Here is an 18,757-nt window from a genome sequence, read left to right as displayed (position 1 = left end):
TATGAATCCGACTTTTCTGTTATTTCGTGCAAATGTCAACGACACAATACGAATACCAACAACAACAACACAACCACAATATCGAAATAGATGCTGGGGATGAAATTCACGCGCACCGTTACAACATATGTAAACACAACCATATATAATAAAAGAGAATTTTGTTTTAATCAAAACCCGCTTCTAATTAAGAAACGTGGGAATCTGAGACTCGTCTGATGAACTACTGAAATAAAAGGTATATCAATGCCTGGAATCAATCTACAAGGATGCATTACAGATAAGGGTTCCAAAAACCCATGTACCTGCTGAACTTTAAAGCACAGCATAAGAGCTCTCCATCAGACCAACAGGAAGCCAGGAGAGAAAAAAACTAGAAAATTGCAAAGAGAACAAAACATATACAATAGAATTAGCAGCCAAACCAATCGATATTTCTGAAAACGTGATTGCTGCACAAACTATATCATGTAAGACACAGCTCGTCCATCTATCAGCAAAACTTACAAGGGTAATACTTCAAATTTACTTGATTGATTATGTGACTAGTACTTCCCAAGCCAAAAGAATAAAACCCGTACTTCTCAGCGTTTTGTTTTTACTATGAACATTTTCTACTATGCTTTCCCTATTGCCCAAAAAAGGGTGTTCTGTAACTATGTAGTGCCAACAAGAGAGATAGATAGAGCGAGACCATGAATCATAAAGAATAAATCGAGTCCCAAATATTATACAGAATGAAAGAAAGACAATGCTGCTATATGCAAAATGCTCCATAATGTAACATAATGGATATAGGCAAGTATAACGAGATATCTTTCAGGACCAAAGATTAAAACCTGATAGCAAAAGAAATTTAGAAAGGAAATCCTTGATGGAAGTTCTTCTTGGAGTAGTTTTCTGCCAATCGCTTCACACTCTTTGCATTTGTATAGAATTCCATCAATTCATCAGCAACATCCTTTGGGTGACAATTAATAAACGCCTTCAGAAACCTCTTCTCTGTCATCCTCAATGCTGTCAGCATCCTAGGGCCTTTAATCTGCAAGTCAAGACCCAGTTCGTGAATCTTCCCTGCAAGAAATACCCGTGGCTTCAACACAGCTTCCAGATTTGCGTACAGCAAAAATGGATTCTCAAGAATCACTTTAGCGGGGAACTTCATTTTTCCTATAATGAAAGTCATGTTCCTCTGAACCTTGTCAACTGACAGTGTAAACACAAGGGGAGAGCTTCCCAAAAGACCAAAGATTTCATCTTCCGAGAAACCAAACTTCTCAAAGTTAGATATCTTCCGACGGAGAGTTTCAAGGCGTGAAACGCCAATAATCGTGACAACGTACTTATACATCCTGGAATCAGTTGAGAGCCTGGTTTTTTGAATATATTCCATCTTTTCATCATTAAATGAAGTTCTTGGAATCAATGTAGCGCGTTGTAGAAGCATTTGAATCAAGTCCTCCATGCTAAGACCAATTCCTTCATACAGCTTAATGACAGGCTTGATTTTATTGTGAAGGTCATAAATCAAGAGAGACGGGTTCCTTACAATGGCTTTGACAAGCACTTCCCTTGACTCAAACAATCTCATAAAGAACTCAAGCCGCTCATCAATACAATGATTAAATCGACAACTAAGAAACCGGGGACGACAATTTATGATCTTCACAAGCTGAGGTGCAGTAATGCCCAAGCCACTTAGAACGTTTAGTTTGGACCGAAGCTGGTTAAGGTCAGTACTCCGCAAAGCAGGCCGCCGCATGAACATCTTGGATATGTCTGTATCACTACAACCCCAGCTCCTCAGAACTTCTGCAGAATTCTTGGGTTGGTCTCTGATATCTACTTCAACACTTTCTTCCTGGGCTTGGCAAACCGTCGAATAGGTGGTGGGTGGGAAAAGTAAACCACTTGTTGGGTACAGAACTTTCGGAAAAGTGACGAAATTTTGAGAGGGTGGCAATAAAAGTCGGGGCTTAAGTTGCTTAACCAAAGAACCAAATATAGATTGCATGTCAGTAGTGCCACAATATTGGAATTAATGTACTCCAGGCAAAAACTAACAAATTGTATTTGCAGAAGGACCAATATGGAGAAATGGGCATTGATTAAATTCAAGTTATTAGCTGAGGAACGTTTGGAAATCGCAATGCAGTAAAAGAATCAGAAGGAAGAATGGTAAGCTTTATCCGAAAATTCGAAACTCAAATCTTCTTACATACCCACAACAGCAATAAACTTGATTCCTGATACTCTCTGAACTGATGTAATCGAAACGAAATGGCGAAAAGCGTTTTCTGCAGGATTTACCACCGCCACTGTTTCTGTATACTCATCATCTCTTCAGAGTGGCGCGCCAAGTTTTGAGCTTTCCATCTAATCCACAGAAAGAAGATATTTATTAGCAAATTAATAGATATTCAGAGGTGAATGTTCAGAGAGGGAAAGAGGAAGACCTGGGCAGCCATGGATAGCCTTTGAGAGGGTTTAAGGAACAAGGCACGAGGGCATTGAGGCCAGGTAGTAATGCACCCAAGATTTTGCTAATCCCACCAACAATTATTTATTTCCTATTTTATATGGGAAACAATTTTGAAAATTTTCCCGGAAAGGAATATTTTTCGGATTCCTTCCACCAAGTTCATCAATCAAAATCCTTTAAATTTGATCTAACGGCTACAAACATGAGGCTCTTTAAAAATTATAATAACTTTAGCCGTTAGATTAAATTTCAAAAGTCCGGATTGGCGGGCTTGGTGGACTTAGTGGAAGGGATCTAGAGAGGATCCCTTTCATTTTTCCCCAACACTGTCCGACCACATAGGGGCCAGTGTATGCAATCGGCCCTACTAGACTTACTATTGTTACACACGATACTGTTTAATGCTTCTTTAACTACTATTGTTGTACGAGCAAGATGCTTGACAAAATATCTCATGACAATAATAATATATAATTTAATACCATATGACGCAACTAGCTGAAGTGGTGTGCGGGTTTCATTTTACCATATGATGCAAAATTCAAAACCGTCCCTCCCTCCACGGACGGCGAAGGAATTTCCACGATCAAGAGATTGAGATAATTTATCTTCACATTCTATTAAGATTAGATGAAAGGAAACCTTTCTTGATGTTGTCCACAGTACTCAAATACCCTGAAATTGCCTCAAACTATATGTAGTGAATACGACCTTTCGGTAATTCGTGGGAAGAAGTATGATATAACTACACCATCAAAAGCAATGCTAAGGATGAATTTCATGCATCCTAGCACAAAATTGTACAACAGGTTCATCAATATTTACAGTACGATTCAAAATCTAAATGATCAAAGTCTCCTTCCCGTCTCGTCTTCTCGCCACGGAAAAGAAATGAAGATCGAAAAAGCAACGATGCTACAAGACTAGTCACGCTTATATGCAACAACGAAGAAAGCTGCAGTATCTCCTTACCTGCCACGCTTTGGTGAGTAACATGGATAGCAAAACGCCTTGTGCTTTTTGCTTAGACCATCCCCTCTTGGAGCCTCTACTGTGTTTGTTAGTTTGAGCAACTAATGCTTCCTAAACACATTGGGGGCGTTGAATCAACCTTCTCAACGGTATAACCAAGAACTACCCTTCTTTGTTATCGAGTCCATTACTGTTACTCTTCACTGTGGCAGTCAAGTTCACTACCAGTCCCAAGAATGTAAACGTCAACAAATGACCCTATACAATCGGAACAAATCAGCAGCCTTCACAGCAGATGAAATGTCGAACATTATTGAGTAGCGCATTGTAGTGAAAGAAGACACATTGAACCCCAAATAATGGATTACTTGAACGGTTGAACCCCAAATAAAGAAAAAACAACGCAAATGTATGCAAACTGCTCCAAGTTCACGTAACAAAATGTATAGAGACCTGTACAGTAAGATGCGTTTTAGACACGAAGATGAAAACCTGAGCCAAAAACATTCAGAAAGGAAATCCTTGATGTAACGTCCTTGAGGCTTCAGCCAACCGCTTAACACCCTTCACATTTTTGTAGTACTCCATCAGTTCATCAGCAACATCCTTTGGGTGACAACGAACAAATGCCTTCAAAAACCGCTTCTCCGTCATTCTCATTGCCCTCATCATCATAGGACCTTCAATCTTTTTATCAAGACCCATCTCCTGCACCTTCCGCGCAAGAAGTACTCGTGGCTTCAACACATCCTCCAAATTCATGAACACCAAGCATGGGTGCTCAAGAACCGTCGTAGCAGGAAGCTTCATTTGTCCTAAAATGAAAGTCATGTTCCTCTGAACCTTATCGACCGATAGTGTCAGCACAAGGGGGAACTTCGCGAAAAGGGAAAAAATCTCATCTTCTGAGAAACCAAACTTCTCCAAATTTGCAACTTTCTTACGTATAGTTTCAAGTCGTGAAACGCCAATGATTGTGACAACATGCTTATACATCTTGGAACCATTTGAAAGCCCGGTTTTTCGTATATATTCCATCTTTTCTTCATCAAATGAAGTTCTTGGGATCAACGTAGGCCGCAACAGAACCATTTGGATCAAGTCCTGCATACTAAGACCGACTCCTTGGTACAGCGCAATGGCGGGCTTGATTTTCTTCTGAAAGTCATAGGTCAGGAGAGAAGGGTTCCTCACAATGGCTTTGACAAGCACTTCCCTTGATCCAAACAATGTCATAAAGAACTCGAGCCGCTCATCCAAGCAATGGTTAACCCGAGAAGTGAGCAATCGGGGACGGCCAATGATAATCTTCACGAGCTCAGGCGCCGTGATGCCCAAGCCAGTTAGAAGCTTGAGTTTGCACTCAAGCTGGTTCGCGTCGGCATTCAGTAGAGAAGGCCCCCGCGTGGAGATCATCGAAATTTCAGTGTCACTACAGCCCAATTGCTTCAGAACTTGTAGAGAGTTCTTTGGTTGGTCTCCAATGTCTTCTCCCGCACTTTCTTCCTCAGTCAGGCAAATCGTCGAATAGGTGGCGGGTGTGAAAATAAACCACGTTGCCAGTATCAAAGTTTTGGGGAAAGATTGGAAATTTGGCGATGTGGGTAGGAAGATGCGGAGCTTCAGTAACGATCCAACTCTGAATTTCATGTCAGATATGGATTGTGATTCAACGCAGGAAGAACGCCAAAGGGGTGTTATCAATTTTGTTAAAAGTTCTACGTGCAAAACTTAATGGAGATTTTTCGTAGATTTACCTTTATATTGGGTTTGCAGCTGAATGGAAGGAAAATGGAATGGTAAAAGCAATATGGATATTCAACTATTCATATAATTGGGTTTTGGAAACTGTACCACGTTAGTCATCCGATCATCTCATAAAAAAACGAAACATAACAAAACATATATTTAATTGGGACACAATGACAATATCATCATATGTTTTAAATAGCCTACGTAATATTGATTGATTGGTTTGAGACATCGTTGTCTTGACGTTTTAGTTGCATGTATGTTATATTCTCAAGTATTTAGTCCCACCCAAACCTACATTTGAGTCACATGCCTTATGCGGTTGTCCGCATGCAAGAATCTCTCATCTTTTACGGAATATATCTCTTGTGTTTACATCACTCATCACGTTAACAAAAGAGATTTATTTTGACTATATACTTTAATCAAAACAACAATCTAGTCATGTTTGGCCTGGTTGTATTTCTTTTGAATGAAATGATGAGTTTACTTTTTCATAAGAGAGACGCTAAGAACAGTCGTTCATGTTTGCATGGATTAGTGGAAGACTCCCAACCGATGTTTGTCAATTCCACATGGATCCAGGACTAGGCTAGATATTCAAATCAAGATCCCCTTATTTTTCATAGCCAAACTCATCTTTCATACGATAAAGATTCAATTGCGAAAAATGTTAAGCAAAAAAAAAAAAAGAAAGCATCATATATTCGTACCGAGTGCCAAACTCTCTTGTGCACCTTCCTGCTCAGGTGCAGTTTCATATGATTAAACCTTATGAACGTACATTTAGGTTCTTTAACTCAGGAAAAAAAAAAACAACACAGACCTCTCAGATCTAGACCTGTAAATGGGTCGGGTTTATCGGGTTTGGGTTGAGTTCAATCCGACCCGTTAAGTTAATGGGTCATCCGAACCCGACCCGTTAAGCTAGTTTTACTGTCTTAAGTTGCATGCAAAAGCACAGTTTTAACTTTTACTTGATGTGGATACTAAAAGGCTCTGCGCTGGTTCTTTTTTCAGACTTCTATTCTCTATCAAATTTCGAGTTTCCAAAGCATTGTCCCATGCACCAAATGCAGCATATAGGCTTCCTAGAACAACATAGTTAACTGAATTCTTTGGATCCATATCACAAAGATGCATTGATACCACTTCTCCAAGTAAGCTATTGTTGACAGGTAATCTTGCTTCTAGAATGGTCGGTGCATGCATTGAAAATGCTAGACAATTCTAGCATGAATATGGCATGTGTTCATTATGTTCATAAGCAAAGTCTATGTTGGTGGGCTACTTTAAGAGAATCAAGAATAATGGCTAGGATGATTTCACACTTGGTATTCACACTTGGTATGGTTGGTTATGATTGCCTATAAATATAGGTGAGTGTGTTGTAATGTAAGATATATAAGAAGAAGAAAAGAGAAGTGAGAAAGAAGAAGTAAGAGAGACAATAAGGCTCTCTAAAGTGAGAATAAGTAGAAGAAGCATTCATAGCTTCCAAGAGTGTTTGAGTGATTTCTCTTGTATTAGTTTGTGTGAGAATAAGAAAAGTTTTGAGTGTTACCTTGAATATTCTTTTTCTCTTGCCTATCAATTTCCGCTGTGTTACATTCTTATTTGTGAGATAGACATCTCCAAAGTAGAGAAGTTTTTTAAATCCCAACAAAGTGGTATCAGAGCCATGGCTAACAACGCTATGGTAGCTTTCCAAGTTCCAGTGCTCAACAACAACAACTTCGATAATTGGAGTATCAAAATGAAGGCCCTTTTTGGGAGCACATGATGTATGGGAAGTCGTGGAGAAAGGCTACACTGAGCCAGAAGATGAAGCTACTCTGCCCCAACCCCAGAAGGAGAGTTTGAAAGATTCAAGAAAGAGAGACAAGAAGGCTCTCTACCTCATCTACCAAGCATTAGATGACAATGGCTTTGAGAAGGTCTCGAGTGCAACCTCCGCCAAGCAAGCATGGGAAAAGCTTCAAACCTCTTACAAAGGAGCCGAACAAGTGAAAAAGGTTCGTCTTCAAGTATTAAGAGGTGAGTTCGAATCTTTACAAATGAAAGGGTCTGAATCAATCTCTGATTACTTCTCAAGAGTTTTAGCCGTTTCCAATCAATTAAAAAGAAACGGTGAAAAATTAGAAGATGTTAGAATTATGGAGAAGATACTACGCTCGTTGGACCCCAAGTTCAAGCACATTGTCGTGACAATTGAAGAAACTAAAGACTTGGAAGAAATTAGTATAGAGCAATTAATGGGTTCGCTACAAGCATATGAAGAGAAACATAAGAAGAGGCAAGGGAATGATGAGCAGCTTCTCAAGATACATATTCAGCCAAAGAAGAAAGAAGAAAGCTTCGACAACGAGATAAGCCAGTACGGAAGAAGTCGTGGCCGAGGTCGCGGACGTGGACATGGGCGTGGACGCAGTTGGAACTTCAACAACCATAGTAACTACGAAAGAGGAGAAAGCTCAACAAAAGGTCGTGGGAGAGGACGCTCAAACTTGAGGTATGAAAAATCTCAAGTTCAATGCTATAATTGTCAAAAGTTCGGGCATTATGCTTGGGAATGTAGAGCTCCAAACAACAGACTTGATGAGAAGGTCAATTATGTGAAAGAAGATAAAGAAGAGAATGGCATTGTGCTACTAGCATGCAAGAACAATGATGGAGACCAAGACTATACATGGTATCTTGACACCGGCGCCAGCAACCACATGTGTGGAAAAAGAAGCGTGTTCGTAGAGCTCAATGAATCAGTGAGTGGCAACGTTTCTTTTGGAGACGAATCCAAAATACCCGTAAAAGGAAAAGGTAACATCCTTATTCCCCTTGAAAATGGCGGTCACCAATTAATTTCAAATGTCTACTACGTGCCCAATATGAAAAGCAACATTTTGAGTTTGGGTCAACTCTTTGAAAAAGGTTATGATTTTCATACAAAAAATTATATCCTTTTTCTTAGAGATGACAAAGGAAGATTAATTGCCAAGGCGAAAATGTCAAAGAATAAGATGTTTCCCATGAACATTCAAAACGATGTTGCAAAGTGTCTCAAGATATGTTACAAAGACATATCTTGGCTTTGGCATCTTCGTTTTGGGCATCTTAACTTCGGGGGATTGGAGTTATTATCTAAGAAGGAGATGGTGAGAGGATTACCGTGCATCATCCACCCTGATCAAGTTTGTGAAGGATGTTTACTTGGAAAACAATTCAGGAAAAGCTTTCCAAAGGAGTCGACCACAAGAGCCCAGAAGCCACTTGAGCTCATTCACACCGATGTGTGCGGTCCTATAAAACCAAGCTCTTTGGGTAAAAATAATTATTTCCTTCTCTTCATTGATGATTTTTCAAGAAAAACCTGGGTTTATTTCTTGAAGCAGAAATCAGAAGTCTTTGGAGCATTCAAGAAGTTCAAAGCCGCCGTAGAAAAAGAGAGTGGTTGCAAGATCAAAGCCATGAGATCTGATCGAGGAGGAGAATTCACTTCAAAGGAATTTCAAGAATTTTGTGAAGCCAAAGGAATTCGTCGACCTTTGACAGTTCCAAGATCCCCTCAACAAAATGGTGTGGCGGAAAGAAAAAATCGAACTATCCTCGACATGGCTCGAAGTATGCTCAAAAGCAAGAGATTGCCTAAGGAGTTATGGGCAGAAGCTGTAGCATGTGCTGTCTACCTATCCAATAGATCTCCAACAAGAAGTGTGTGGGGAAAGACTCCGCAAGAAACATGGAGTGGAAGAAAACCAGGTATCTCTCATCTAAGAGTTTTTGGAAGCATAGCCCATGTACATGTACCAGACGAGAGGAGAGTCAAACTCGACGACAAAAGTGAAAAGTTCATCTTTATCGGCTATGACTCAAATTCAAAAGGCTACACGTTGTATAATCCAAACAATGGAAAGACGGTGATCAGTCAAGACGTGACGTTCGACGAAGAAGAAGAATGGGATTTTGGCCCGCATGCAGGAGATCTTCATTTCTTTCCTCAATTTGAAGAAGAGAATGAACAAGGGACGATGGAGCAAGCAAGAGAGGTTCAACAAGAATCCACTACTCCACCTGCTTCACCAATATCAACCAATCATGGCAATTCACCAGCATCAACATCATCAAGTGGGAGCCTAAATGAAAGAGAAGTACCACGCACAAGAAGTATACGAGATCTCTATAAGGTAGCTGAAAGACTTGATAATCCTACACTTTTCTGTCTCTTTGCTGATTGTGAACCAGTCGACTTCCAAGAAGCAGTACAAGATACTAAGTGGAGGAAAACAATGGATGACGAAATCGAAGCAATCCAGAAAAATGATACATGGGAACTCGCCATTCTTCCGAAAGGACACAAAGCCATCGGAGTCAAGTGGGTGTACAAGACAAAGAAAAATGCCAATGGAAAGGTCGAAAGATACAAAGCGAGACTAGTGGCGAAAGGCTATAGTCAAAGAGCTGGAATCGACTATGATGAGGTATTTGCACCTGTTGCTCGTTTGGAAACTATAAGATTACTAATTTCTTTGGCAGCTTAAAACAAATGGAAGATTCAACAAATGGATGTGCAAGTTGAGTACGTGAAGTCTCAAGACCAAGTTGCAGACATATTCACCAAGCCACTCAAACAAGAAGACTTTATCAGATTGAGATACTCAATCGGCGTCACAAGCAAGATTAAGGGGGGATGTTGAAAGGTAATCTTGCTTCTAGAATGGTCGGTGCATGCATTGAAAATGCTAGACAATTCTAGCATGAATATGGCATGTGTTCATTATGTTCATAAGCAAAGTCTATGTTGGTGGGCTACTTTAAGAGAATCAAGAATAATGGCTAGGATGATTTCACACTTGGTATTCACACTTGGTATGATTGGTTATGCTTGCCTATAAATATAGGTGAGTGTGTTGTAATGTAAGATATATAAGAAGAAGAAAAGAGAAGTGAGAAAGAAGAAGAAGAAGTAAGAGAGACAAGAAGGCTCTCTAAAGTGAGAATAAGTAGAAGAAGCATTCATAGCTTCCAAGAGTGTTTGAGTGATTTCTCTTGTATTAGTTTGTGTGAGAATAAGAAAAGTTTTGAGTGTTACCTTGAATATTCTTTTTCTCTTGCCTATCAATTTCCGCTGTGTTACATTCTTATTTGTGAGATAGACATCTCCAAAGTAGAGAAGTTTTTTAAATCCCAACAGCTATTACCATGGATGCTACATGCCCCAAGAATGGCTCCCCAAACTGCTGAATTATGCTTTATGTTCATATCACACATAAGTTTGTAAGCTTCGTCTAACAAACCTGCACGTGCATAAAGGTCTACCATGCAAGAAAAATGCTCAGATCGAGGCGAGATGTTGTATTTTCTAAGCATAATATTGAAGCATTCCCATCCTTCAACTGTCAGTCCAGCATGGCTACAAGCAAAGAGAAGAGACAAGAATGTGATATCATTAGGTTGCAACCCCTCATATTCCATCGTTTTATATAAAGCAATTGCCTTATGTCCCAAGCCATTCCTTCCATATCCAGAAATCATCGATGTCCATGAAATAACATTCTTTTCCTCCATCTCATCAAAAGCATGGTTAGCATCTTCAATTTCTCCGCATTTTGCATACATATCAACGAGAGCATTTCCCATAACCACATCATGACAAGGTTGGTGTTTAAAAGTAAGGGCATGGATTTGTCTTCCCAAGATCAGTGAAGCAACATTCGCACATACGTTAAGCATGGAACATAATATGACACTGTCAAGTGCCACGCACATAAGAGTTATTTCTTTAAAGAGGTCTAGCACATCGCCGCTGTAGTTACCTTCTCGTGCATATCCATATATCAGTGCCATGCAAGATATAATGTCCTTTTTTATCATGCTCCTGTATATCTTATGAGCTCTCTCTACCCTTCCACACTTTGCATATGCATCGATTAGGGATCCACTTAAAGATTTGTGTGAACCAAAACCCAGTTGCATGATGAATCCATGTATTTGACTCACCTTCATAAGACCACTACCTCCGACTAAAGTTCTCAACACACCACCCAAGCTGAAGCAATCAGGGATCATGCCTAAGTGAAATGGTCACAGACAATAATTAGAGTAATAACAGGAAAAGTAAAGGTATTCATACGAATGGTATAAAAATCTCAAGGCATGATGACAAGATTATTGAGACTTTACTGTAACCATGCTTCTCAAGCAGGAACCTCCAGCGGGAAACCAATTTTTGACTATTTTCTTGCGAGTTAGCACATCAAAAAAAGGAAAAACACACTCGTGCACGCGCGCTCGCGCGCACACACACAAAACTGGTGTAAATAATATTGGACCATAATTTCTCTTATATTGAATGTATCAGTGGTCATGCTGCAGAAAGAAAAGGCAATGCCATTGATATACAGAAGGTGAAGCGGCAATGTGGCAAGTAAACACTACTCAAGGAATATGATATTAACTACATTGTAAAAGATGAAGAATTGGTACAAAGAAAGATGAAGATGATAGAGAGAAAAACTAGAAAGATTGTATTGATTAAAATGGAGAAAATGTATACAAAAGAACTTAAGGAAATGATAGCTATACAATCCTTTATATAGCCATATAACCTAATTACAATAATACCCTTCTAACTATACTAACCAATCTTATCCTTATGACAACCTACCAACACATTTCAACTAACTATATTCTTCATTACTAAGTAACTATGTCATCACTAATGACTATGGTTAATACTCCCCCCTCAAACTGAACTTGGTGTAGCCAAGTGAAGGTTGAACGAGCTAGAACACTGAAACTGATCTGGAACTGCAAGACCAAGATGTCTGCAGGGGCTGTTGTCGTTCATCAATTCTGCCATGTTGGCTATTTCTCATTTATTGGTGGTGGTTCTGTGATGGCACAAGATGTTCCAAAGTACATGATGGTTGCGGGAGAAAGAGCTGTACTTCGTGGTCTTGGTCTGAAAATACCCAATAAATTTTCGACTGTGAACTGAGAAGCCATAGTTGACACTGCCAAGAAACTAAATCTACCAAGGAGAATGACACTCCCAAGAAACTAAACTACCACGGAGAATGACACTCCAAGAAACTAAATCTACCAAGGAGAATGACACTCCAAGAAACCAAATCAGCCAAGGAGAATGACACTCCAAAGCACAACACAAATCTCACATTTCTACTAAAAATATCAAATAAGGAGACTGACACTCCATGAACACAAATCATACTGCAACTTAGGATTCTTTAAATCGACAAGAAAACTAATACTTGTAGAGATCAACACATCAAGACCACAACTTCACTTCAATTAAACCTCGAAAGTACATCAAAGACCACAGCTTCAAGAAATAAGCGTTGCAGATCACCAAACAATTCCAAATGACTGCTATCAACACTTCGATGATCTATCGCACAACCCATATACTAGAATTCATTTACCAATTCAGAAGAACACATAACCAAAATCCCAAATCAAATTCGAGAAAAGAATCCAGATGAAGAAAATATGGACAATTTGTCAAACACTTAGGCTGCACATAGTCTAAACGTTCTGCCATACCAGAAAACAGAGCACATATCAAAATCACAGAAAATCGAATTCAGAAAACTGCTCTGAAAACACCACCAAGATGAATGAAGAAGTAGATAATCAATAGTGCAAAGAAAGCAAACTCTGCTGAATCATATATGCCATCACGCTGCAGCCACATGAACTGCGGTCTCTTCGAGTTCTTCAGCCTTTCCCAGCAAAATCGCCAACTGAGCTTTAAACACAATCCGTCCATCTTCGCCATCCAGCTTCGAGACAACAGTAGAGGTGCTTATGTTCTTCTTGACAGCAACTCCATTGCTCTTGAGACTCTCAGCAATTGTGATCATAGTAAGAATAGCCATTCCCAATGCAGAGAGCTCAACTGCATTGTACTGCTTGATGTACCTCTTGGCAAGATTGCAGTAGAAGAAGAATGGACGCTTGGTGTGCGAAATGTGAATCCGATTCTTGCTCTTCAGCTTTTTCGTCTTCCGAGAACTTGAATCTTGAAAACCCAGCTGTACGAAAACTCGCTTCTTCAAACCAGGAAGCTCCGGGAAACCCAGTTGTGGCTGTGCCGTTGGCGGAGGGCAGTGGGGATGAAGACCCACAAAACGGATCTGGAATGGGAATCCGAGTCGGTGTCGAAGAACCCGTCGTCGATTCCGAAAATGATGAAGAACCCATCGTCAAGTGATCTCATTGAGGCACTCGTTCAGGACCTTCTTGTCGATTACAGTCGCATTGCTTATCTGCTGGAGAGCGGAAGCACCGAAGGGCTTGACGGAAAATTCAAGAAAATCTGAAGAAACTAATGAGAAAAGAAGTAAAACTAGAAATAGACTAATGAGAAGTGGAACCACCAGAATCCATGGCATGAGCCTGGTGGCTTTGATACCATATTAACTACATTGTAAAAGATGAAGAATTGGTACAAAGAAAGATGAAGATGATAGAGAGAAAAACTAGAAAGATTGTATTGATTAAAATGGAGAAAATGTATACAAAAGAACTTAAGGAAATGATAGCTATACAATCCCTTATATAGCCATATAACCTAATTACAATAATACCCTTCTAACTATACTAACCAATCTTATCCTTATGACAACCTACCAACACATTTCAACTAACTATATTCTTCATTACTAAGTAACCATGTCATCACTAATGACTATGGTTAATATATGAAACACACGAAAAGAAAAGAACACGGGAAATTTTTTTAAAACACTACAATTTTAGCCACAAATATAAACATTCACCTTCCTTCATCATTGAATGGAACATACGCAATGAGTCATCAGCAAAACCCTGAACAGCATAGCCGCCAATCATAGCATTCCACGAAACCAAGTCCCTCACTGACATTTCCTCAAACAAACAACAGGCATCCTCTATCTTCCCACACTTAGAATGAAAATCAACCAACGCGTTCTGCGCAAACAAGTTCTCAGCAAACCTAACTTCCGCAATACACCCTTGTATCTGCTTCCCTACTTCAAAACATCTCAACCCTATACACGCCTCAACGCACTCCTATTCCCAAACTGATTAGCCCTAAGACCCGCCTGACGCATACCCAGAAACACCACCAAACCATCCTCATAACACCCACTTTTAACATACCCAGAAATCATACCAGTCCAAGACACGACATTTCTGTTATGCATTTTATCAAACACGTTACAGGCACTAATGGGGGACCATCTGAAGAGTTGCTGAGAAGTCCGAGGTACGATATTCTATTTTCAAGGAATGTCCTAGGGGGATGATCAACTCCGCCTGCGTAAGTTTATCTTACATTGCCGGTCCTAAGCCCGGATAAAGGTGGAGGGTGAAGACGTCATGTAGTTGACAGCTGGCACTTCTAGGTTACGTCGAATCCTTATAAAAATGAATTCAGAACGAATTTGCGCTAAAGCTAAGGCGTCACCCGTAAGTGGCGCGTTGTGTGGCCCGAGCATAGTGATAAGTGAGCAAGGGTCGTTGTATCTCCATCAACACCCGGATGCAATGTTAAATGAGTAAGATAGTTATAGAAACTTCTTTTTGAACGACTCCATTCAAAGTTGTTTGGGAGTATATGCTTCTATCAACTTTACATAGGACACACAAAAGAAGTACTTTGATCCTATTAAACGGGTGAGGGTGAAGAAGCTAGGACATAAGGTTAAAGTTCAAGAGAGTAGAATGCGTTTAGGAACGTGAAATATAGGAACCTTAATGGGAAAATCTATAGAAGTAGTGGAAGTTATGGTGAGGAGAAGGATAAATATTATGTGCCTACAAGAAACTAAATGGGTTGGTCTTAAGGCAAATGATCTAGAAAACTTAGGTTTTAAACTTTGGTATTCAGGCACAAATAGAACGAGAAACGGTGTTGGCATCATCGTGGACAAGACCTTGACACAAGATGTTGTAGATGTCAAGAGGGTAGGAGATAGAATCATGGCAATAAAGATTGTAATAGGACAAAAACTCATCAATGTGATTAGTGCGTACGCACCTCAAGTAGGGATGGATACGAGTTTGAAGGAGAAATTTTAGGAAGACCTTGGAGACGTTATGCAAGGAATTGCTTAGACGAAGAAGGTATTTATAGGAGGAAATTTAAATGGACAGGTGGGCAAGGAGACAGGCAACTATGGAGGTTTTCATGGTGGCCATGGTTTTAGGGAGAGAAACTAGGATGGGGAAGCTATCTTAGATTTTGCAATGGCATATGATCTCTTCTTAGCCAACACCTTCTTTAAGAAGAGTGAAGAACATGTGATTACCTACAAGAGTGGGTCGTCAAAAACAAAAATAGATTTTCTTCTAATAAGGAAGGGGATTGTACAACTTGTAAGGATTGCAAAGTTATACCGGGAGAGAGCTTGGCTAATCAACATCGCTTGTTGGTGATGGATGTACATATCAAAAGAGAGAGAAAAAAGAACAAGACTTGGAAGTGCCCAAGGATTAGATTGTGGAATCTAAAAGGAGAAAAATAAGTCATTTTCAAAAAGAAAGTAATCACCCAATGCGTGTGGGATAGAGAGGGGGAAGCTAGCCAAAGGTAGGATTCCATGGCTAGTTGTATCCGAAAAGTAGCAAAAGAGGTATTAGGAGAGTCCAATGGCTTTGCTCCATACCAAAAGGAATCTTAGTGGTGGAATGAGGAGGTATAAACAAAGGTGAAGGCTAAGAAGGAATGTTGTAAAGCCTTATACAAGGATAAGACCGATGAAAATGATGAAAGTTATAGAAGAACGAAACAAGAGGCAAAGAAAGCTGTGAGAGAAGCTAAGCTAGCGGCTTATGACGATATGTGTAATCGACTAGATACCAAAGAAGGAGAGTTGGATATCTATAAACTAGCTAAAACAAGAGAAAATAAGACAAGGGACCTAAACCAAGTGAGGTGCATCAAAGATGAGGATGGAAAGGTTTTTGCTACAAAGAACGCGGTCAAAGACAGATGGAGAGGTTATTTTCATAATCTTTTCAATGAAGGACATGGAATGAGTATTTCTTTGGGGGAGTTAAGTAACTCAGAAGAGTGTAGAAACTACTCATTTTACCGTCGAATCAGGAAGGAAGAAGTGGTTGTAGCTTTGAAAAAGATGAAGCATAGAAAAGCAGTGGGCCCAGATGATATACCGATCAAAGTGTGGAAGGTCTTATGAGAGACGGGTATAGCATGGCTCACTAACCTTTTCAATAGGATTTTGAAAACGAAGAAGATGCCGAATGAGTGGCGATAGAGCACTTTGGTGCCTATCTACAAGAATAAGGGTGACGTACAAAATTGCATAACTATAGGGGTATTAAGCTAATGAGTTATACAATGAAGCTCTGGGAGAGAGTCATTGAGCATAGATTGAGGCAAGAGACATGGGTTTCAGACAACCAATTTGGGTTCATGCCAGGGCGCTCAACCATGGAGACAATCTATCTCTTACGAAGATTGATGGAAAGATATAGAGATGGGAAAAAGGATTTACACATGGTCTTTATAGATTTGAAAAAAGCATATGATAGGGTACCAAGAGACATTCTTTGGGGGATTTTAGAGAATAAAGGAGTACGAGTAACATATATCCAAGCTATAAATGATATGTATGATGGAGCAAAGACTGCTATAAGAACTCATGAAGGACAAACCGAAAGCTTCCCCATAATTGTAGGGTTACATCAAGGCTCATCCTTAAGTCCTTACATTTTTGCATTGGTAATGGATGAGTTAATAGGACATATTCAAGATGATATTCCTTGGTGTATACTTTTTGTAGACGATATAGTGTTGATAGATGAAACTCAGGAAGGGAGATATGCGAAGCTTAATCTTTGGAGATAAGTGTTGGAATCTAAAGGTCTTCGCCTAAGCCGATCAAAGACAGTATGGAGTGCAAGTTCAGTGCAAATGGAGGCCAAAATGAGTTATGGGTGAGGATCAGAGATCAGGAAATACCAAAGAGCGATCGCTTTCACTACCTAGGATCTATCTTGCAAAAGAACGGAGAGTTAGATAGAGACCTCAACCATAGAATACAAGCTGGATGGATGAAGTGGAAGAGTGCATCTGGTGTGTTGTGTGACCGCCGTATGCCACTGAAGCTCAAGGGAAAATTTTATAAGATGGCAATAAGGCTGGCGATGCTGTATGGCACAGAATGTTGGGCAATGAAGCATCAATACGTACATAAAATGGGTGTAGCGGAGATGAGGATGCTTCGTTGGATGTGTGGGCACACGAGAAAGGATAAGATTAGGAATGAGGATATCCGAGGTAAAGTAGGCGTAGCCGAAATTGAAGGAAAAATGAGAGAAAATCGGTTGCGATGGTTTGGACATGTGCAAAGAAGGCCTACTGACGCTCTAGTTCGAAGATGTGACTACGGAACAGAGGTTCAAAGCCGAAATGGTAGAGGAAGACCTAGAAAAACTTTGGAAGAGACCCTAAGAAAAGACTTAGAGTACTTGGATCTAACAGAGGACATAACACAGAACCGAGTGCAATGACGTTCTAGGATTCATATAGCCGACCCCACTTAGTGGGAAAAGGCTTTGTTGTTGTTGTTGTTGTCCTAGGGGAATGATCAGTAAACCCATGAGATTCCATGACCAAGGAGATTAATAACGTTGGGAACGGCAATACCTATTGAGCTTCCTTATTTGTTTCATGTACTAGTCTAATTAAGTTCCTTTTATTATAGCTTCTCTTTTATTTAGCTTGCATATTGTTGCTCCCTTCCTATTCTCTGCAGCTTCTACGTGAACTGCATCAACTAACCATGCGGCCGAATTTCGAATAAAAGATCACCAGCTTCGTATCTAAATTCAAATTTGAACCAAACCCATTTGTAATTACATGGTTGTGAACCAAAAGACCGGGCCTTTCTGCTCGTTCGTCGATGCAGATCTGCAAGATATTCATGTACAGAGAGTAATAAGAGTTCAATTGGGTTGGTCTGGAGAGAAGGAATCTCAGAGCTTCTTGAAGTTGGCCCCTTTTGCACAAGGCCTGCTTAATGTGTGAGTTTGTGAAGTACTATGGAATGGGGTGCGTCACTATTTGAAAGTTCGTTTATCGTTTATGTACGGAAATATGAACAAAATTTTTGCCGCTACTTTTAACGGAATCATAGTTGACAAATGACAATATTCATGGCAATATCTACGTCATCTCAAGACAAAATTTACACTATCTCAAATTCTCAATGTTATTGATATTGTAAGAATATTACCTTTTGGACAATATTGTGATGTTATATGTACCATATAGAGAAGTTAGTTTAGATATTTTATTCTATCAAGATATTGTCGATATAGTAATGAGTCTTCATATTCATTTTGGCTGAACATTCTCGAAATCAGTTCATATTGACAAGTTTTTCTTTAGTAGAGATTGTTAGTGTAGAATATTATTTGTAAAAAAAAAAAAAAAACTCGGACGATAATCCAGTCAGAAGATACAATTAAAGAATCCCACAATAAATGGCTTTATAATTAGAGCCACAGCAGAAGAATTTT

General features: G+C 39.6%; 2 protein-coding genes and 1 pseudogene across 2 annotated transcripts; all 3 read right to left on the bottom strand.

Annotated features, from left to right (window-relative positions):
* Positions 1-679: 679 nt before the first annotated feature.
* LOC126586372 (uncharacterized) lies at positions 680-2,616 on the bottom strand. The gene is made up of 2 exons (XM_050251210.1): positions 2,457-2,616; positions 680-2,376 (listed from the first exon to the last, which is right to left on the bottom strand). Exon 2 carries the CDS (start codon positions 2,012-2,014, stop codon positions 857-859), a length of 1,158 nt encoding a protein of 385 aa, XP_050107167.1. The 5' UTR covers positions 2,015-2,376; positions 2,457-2,616; the 3' UTR covers positions 680-856.
* A 587-nt stretch (positions 2,617-3,203) lies between these two features.
* Positions 3,204-5,316, bottom strand: LOC126586373 (transcription termination factor MTERF6, chloroplastic/mitochondrial-like). Its single transcript, XM_050251211.1, has 2 exons — positions 3,947-5,316; positions 3,204-3,712 (listed from the first exon to the last, which is right to left on the bottom strand). The coding sequence occupies exon 1, from the start codon at positions 5,102-5,104 to the stop codon at positions 3,962-3,964; it is 1,143 nt and encodes a 380-aa protein (XP_050107168.1). The 5' UTR covers positions 5,105-5,316; the 3' UTR covers positions 3,204-3,712; positions 3,947-3,961.
* An 856-nt stretch (positions 5,317-6,172) lies between these two features.
* On the bottom strand, positions 6,173-18,161 carry LOC126584476 (pentatricopeptide repeat-containing protein At3g20730-like; annotated as a pseudogene).
* Between the last annotated feature and the right edge of the window lie 596 nt (positions 18,162-18,757).

Source organism: Malus sylvestris, chromosome 10, assembly GCF_916048215.2.
Source record: "Malus sylvestris chromosome 10, drMalSylv7.2, whole genome shotgun sequence".
In the NCBI taxonomy this organism is placed as follows: Eukaryota; Viridiplantae; Streptophyta; class Magnoliopsida; order Rosales; family Rosaceae; genus Malus; species Malus sylvestris.
The sequence above is the reverse complement of the archived record's forward strand: the minus strand, read 5'-3'. Positions and strand labels throughout refer to the sequence as shown.

Excerpts from the sequence above, each read along its gene's own strand:
- LOC126586373 (XM_050251211.1), bottom strand. The coding sequence starts at position 5,104 with ATGAAATTCAGAGTTGGATCGTTACTGAAGCTCCGCATCTTCCTACCC.
- LOC126586372 (XM_050251210.1), bottom strand. The coding sequence starts at position 2,014 with ATGCAATCTATATTTGGTTCTTTGGTTAAGCAACTTAAGCCCCGACTT.